The sequence below is a fragment of the Cebus imitator genome, unplaced genomic scaffold (assembly GCF_001604975.1).
Source record: "Cebus imitator isolate Cc_AM_T3 unplaced genomic scaffold, Cebus_imitator-1.0 Scaffold87, whole genome shotgun sequence".
Lineage (NCBI taxonomy): Eukaryota > Metazoa > Chordata > Mammalia > Primates > Cebidae > Cebus > Cebus imitator.
Window position 1 is genome coordinate 3,031,856 of NW_016107402.1, and position 3,975 is coordinate 3,035,830.

Consider the following 3,975-nt stretch of genomic DNA (forward strand, 5'->3'; position numbering starts at 1 on the left):
AAAAAAAAAAAAAAAGACAGGCTTTTGCCATGTTGGCCAGGCTGGTCTTGAACTCCTGACCTCAAGCAATCTGCCCACTTTGACCTCCCAAAGTGCTGGGATTACAGGCATGAGCCACTGTACCCGGCCCCTTTAATAATATTTAAAGGAAATTTGGGAATATACTATGGTATATAAGTGAGTACATGATATTTACCGACTGTTTATCAGGTATCAGACCTTGTTTTAAATGTTTTACATGCATTAATTCATTTAAATCATAATTAACTCAAATAATTATTGCTATAGTCCCCGTTTTATTGATGAGAAAACAGAAGTACAGAGAAGTTAAATAAACTCACCCAAGGTGTTGCAGTTGGTAACAAGCAGGGCCAGAATTTCAATTCTGGCAGCTTGGCCTAAGAGCCAGTGTATTCAACCACTATGTTGTAGTGTTTTGATATAACAGAATGACTAAATAAATCACTTATGAAGATAGAATAGTTCCTAACCTTTTTCTTTTCTTCTTCCTGTAATTCCCACTCCAAACGAGCTTTTTTGGCTTCCCAATTTGCAGGTAGTTTTAGTCTTTTATCTTCTTCCACAACTTCTTGGTGATTTAATTTACGAGCTTCATTCTAAAATTGTAACGTAAGAAGTGTGTCAGCTAAAACATGAAAATAAATCCAGATACATCTTATCTGCTTTGAGGAGGATCAGGCACGACATATTAATAAGGTGACCCCATTTATCCTAAAAGCAATAGAGAGCCATCACGGGATTTTAAGCTAGGGAATAGGCTAACAGGGTCTACATTTTTATGCAGTCAAGAAAAATGTGTTGAGTTGCACTGGTTTGCTGTTCCAGAGCACTAGAGGCTAAAATCAGCTTTGCCTCTATAAGTTGTGTGATCTCTTTTTATTGCATCAGAACAAGGTTTTGAAATATGGGGGAACCATACTACAGTGGCATTTAAGTAGACTTTATTGGGCATTTAATAATATTAAATTGGCAGGGTAAGGTGGCTCATGCCTCTAATCCTAGCACTTTGGGAGGCTGAGGCAGACGGACCACTTGAGTTCAAGACCAGCCTGGTCAACATGGCAAAATCCCATCTCTACTAAAAATACATAATTAGCTGGGCATGGTGGCACACAGCTGTAATCCCAGCTACTCAGGAGGCTGAAGCAGGAGAATCGCTTGAACCCAGGAGGCAGAGCTTAAGGTGAGCCAAGATCACGACACCGCACTCTAGCCTGGGTGACAGAGCAAAACTCCATCTCAAAAAAAAAAAAAGAAAAGAAAAGAATTACACCATATGCTATGAAAGACACTCTAACTTCAATTCTTTTTTTTTGGAGACAGAGTCTCATTCTGTCGCCAAAGCCGGAGTGTAGTGAGTGGCACCATCTCAGCTCATTTCAACTTTTGCCTCCGGGGTTCAAACAATTCTCATGCCTCAGCCTCCGAGTAGCTGGGATTACAAGCATGTGCCACAATGCCTGGCTTATTTTTTTGTATTTTTAGTAGAAACAGGGTTTTGCAGTTTGGCCAGGCTGGTGTTGAACTCCTGGACTCAAGTGACCTGCATCCCTCAGCCTCCCAAAGTGCTGGGATTACAGGTGTGAGCCACCGCACTGGGCCTCAATTATCTTTTAATCCTAATTCAGAAAAAAGCCTCAGTTTGTTTACAGAATTTAACACCTATCTTCATGCCTCTAACCGTTTCCAAATTCCCCTCCTTTTTAAATATTTTAACAATTTACATTGACAAATGAAAAATGAAAGGAACTTTCCATTTGAAGTACCATTGAAGTGTCTTTTTTTTTTTTGGAACTGGGGTGTCCGGGAGAAGAGTCTATTTTTAAATAAACTTAATTGCATAAAACCAAAATGAGTATATCATCTTAAGGAAAACTTAAGTTAGACATTTAAACATTTTTTAGGTCATAAGCTGGTAGCATTTTGTCCAGGAAGCCCTGTCTCCTAATTTCCAGACATGTGTTTCTTACACAATCACTCTAATATTTAAGCATGCCTTTTTAATTGTTTATTAGATTAATTTTTCCTAGGCAAAGAGAGCTACTCCTCCCAACTACCATCCCTAGTATATTCTTGGGTCTGGAAAAGCCCTCCAATTAAAGACACCAAGAACACACCTACGGTCAACAAAGTTGAGTTTGTTGCATAGAAGAGAGTAAACCACAGGGACCCAATGGAGATTTGAGTGACAGGGTGTTAGCAGGGGCTTATTCCAGTATTTGGGTTTGTATCAGGTGACTGGGGGGAGGGTTAAGGATCTGGATTGGGTATGGTCAGAAAGCAGGGGCATTCTACAATTAGGTATCTTAAATTTTTATACAGGAGGCAGGAGTAATGGAGTGAGACTAAAGTTGTATTTGGTAATAACAGTCACTGGTGTTAGCCAGATGAAAGAGATGTGTGGTCCTTTTTGTGATTTGAAAAGTCTTCTTTGTCTCACTACAAGAGTCAGTGATTGTGGGATTTTGTGAAACCACGGCCTAGCTGCCAGGTCACTCCATGCTGAAATGGGGGCTGCTTTTCTCTTCCTCTGCTCCAACTGCAGCCAACTATTTGCTGGACTCTTATCCCTAACACAAATTATTTCTTTGCATTTGTTCCCTCTGCTTGGATATCTCTTTCTCCAACTCCTTTAGTTGTCTGATAATAATACACTTTTCAATCAGCAGTTTAGGTGTCGCCTATTACATGAGGTATTCCCTGGCGACCCACAAACTGCATTCATCTCTCCTCTGCACTTCCAGGGCACTTAAACATCCGATTCCCTATCAACTGACTGAACTACCACGCCGTAGACTTTCAAAGGTTTGCTCATTATTTTTTTCTTTTTTCTTCTTTCCCCACAGAAGTCCTAGAGACAGATGATTTTCTTTCTTTCTTTTCAAACAGATTCTGACATAAAATTATTTTTTAAATAAAGTGAACGAGATCTCCTATTGACACCGTACAAGTTTCTTCCTCTCTCTAGCTCTACATATTTCCCTAGGAAAAAATCAAAAATTTGTTAGAATCACAGAGCAGAGAGGTTGTTAGTAATAGAGACTCCCAAACCTAACCCAGATACATTACATTGGATGTGCGTGGGAGGGGGGCTGGAGTGAACAGGTGTATTTTCAAATGTTCTCAGAATGATCCCAATGTGCTGCCAGGGTTGAGTACCACCGGATACAGCTTTCATCTCAGATGATCCCGTTCTGTGGGTCTGTCAGATGCAGTGGTGTGGCTTTATCGCCTCATCTACAAAAGCGCCTGGCCCTGGCCAAGTGACCAATCTGGACCGGCCTCCAAGACTACTCACCCGCTTCAGGTGCAGCTCCCGGAATTTGCGCAGTCTCTGTTCGCGCTTCTGAGCGGCCAACTCCGCCGCCGCAGCGGGGGACCCCTCCTCCACGCTGTCCACCAGCACCTGCGGTGAGGAGAACTGGCTTCAGGCAGAGCCGGCTCGGCTTCTGCCGGGACGGCCCAGGCCGAGTCCCCGCCGGCCCGGACAGGCTGGGCCTAAGGTGTCGACCGCCGACTCGACCCCACAGTGTCTGCGCCGACCTGAAGCGAAACTAGACTTCGCCTCCACCTCTCTCCCAAGCCGCTCCCCGAACCCTCACCAACAAAACCCCCGGTGCGGGGTCGTCGAACTCACCTCGGATGCAGCTACAGCCGCCATCGCAACCTCTCTTCCCACTTCCGGCAACAACACAGAGCACTTCCGTCAATCTTCAGACAACCAGGCCGAGACTTATTAAAGACTACCATAAGCCCCGCCCCTTGCGGGCGGCCTCCGGAAGTTGGAACCGTTTTAGCTGTGGAATGTTTTGGGTTGTGCAGGGTCTTGCGCCGCCACGGAAAGCAACTGGGGCAAGGACGGGTAGATGAGTCGCCAAGAAAAGAATCGGACAGCTGGGAAGAAATGACCAAAAGGACCCTGGTAGAAAATCATCTACTCTGCACGGTGTTCCT

General features: G+C 44.0%; 1 protein-coding gene across 1 annotated transcript in view; it reads right to left on the bottom strand.

Annotated features, from left to right (window-relative positions):
- SYF2 (SYF2 pre-mRNA splicing factor) overlaps window positions 1–3,759 on the bottom strand; it is an 11,150-nt gene extending 7,391 nt beyond the window's left edge. Inside the window, exons 1-3 of the mRNA XM_017534601.2 lie at window positions 3,659–3,759; window positions 3,320–3,427; window positions 492–617 (exon numbers count right to left, since the gene is read on the bottom strand). Coding sequence (XP_017390090.1) covers window positions 492–617; window positions 3,320–3,427; window positions 3,659–3,682 — 258 coding nt within the window. The 5' untranslated portion in view covers window positions 3,683–3,759. The remainder of the gene's footprint in view (window positions 1–491; window positions 618–3,319; window positions 3,428–3,658) is intronic.
- Window positions 3,760–3,975: the final 216 nt, after the last annotated feature.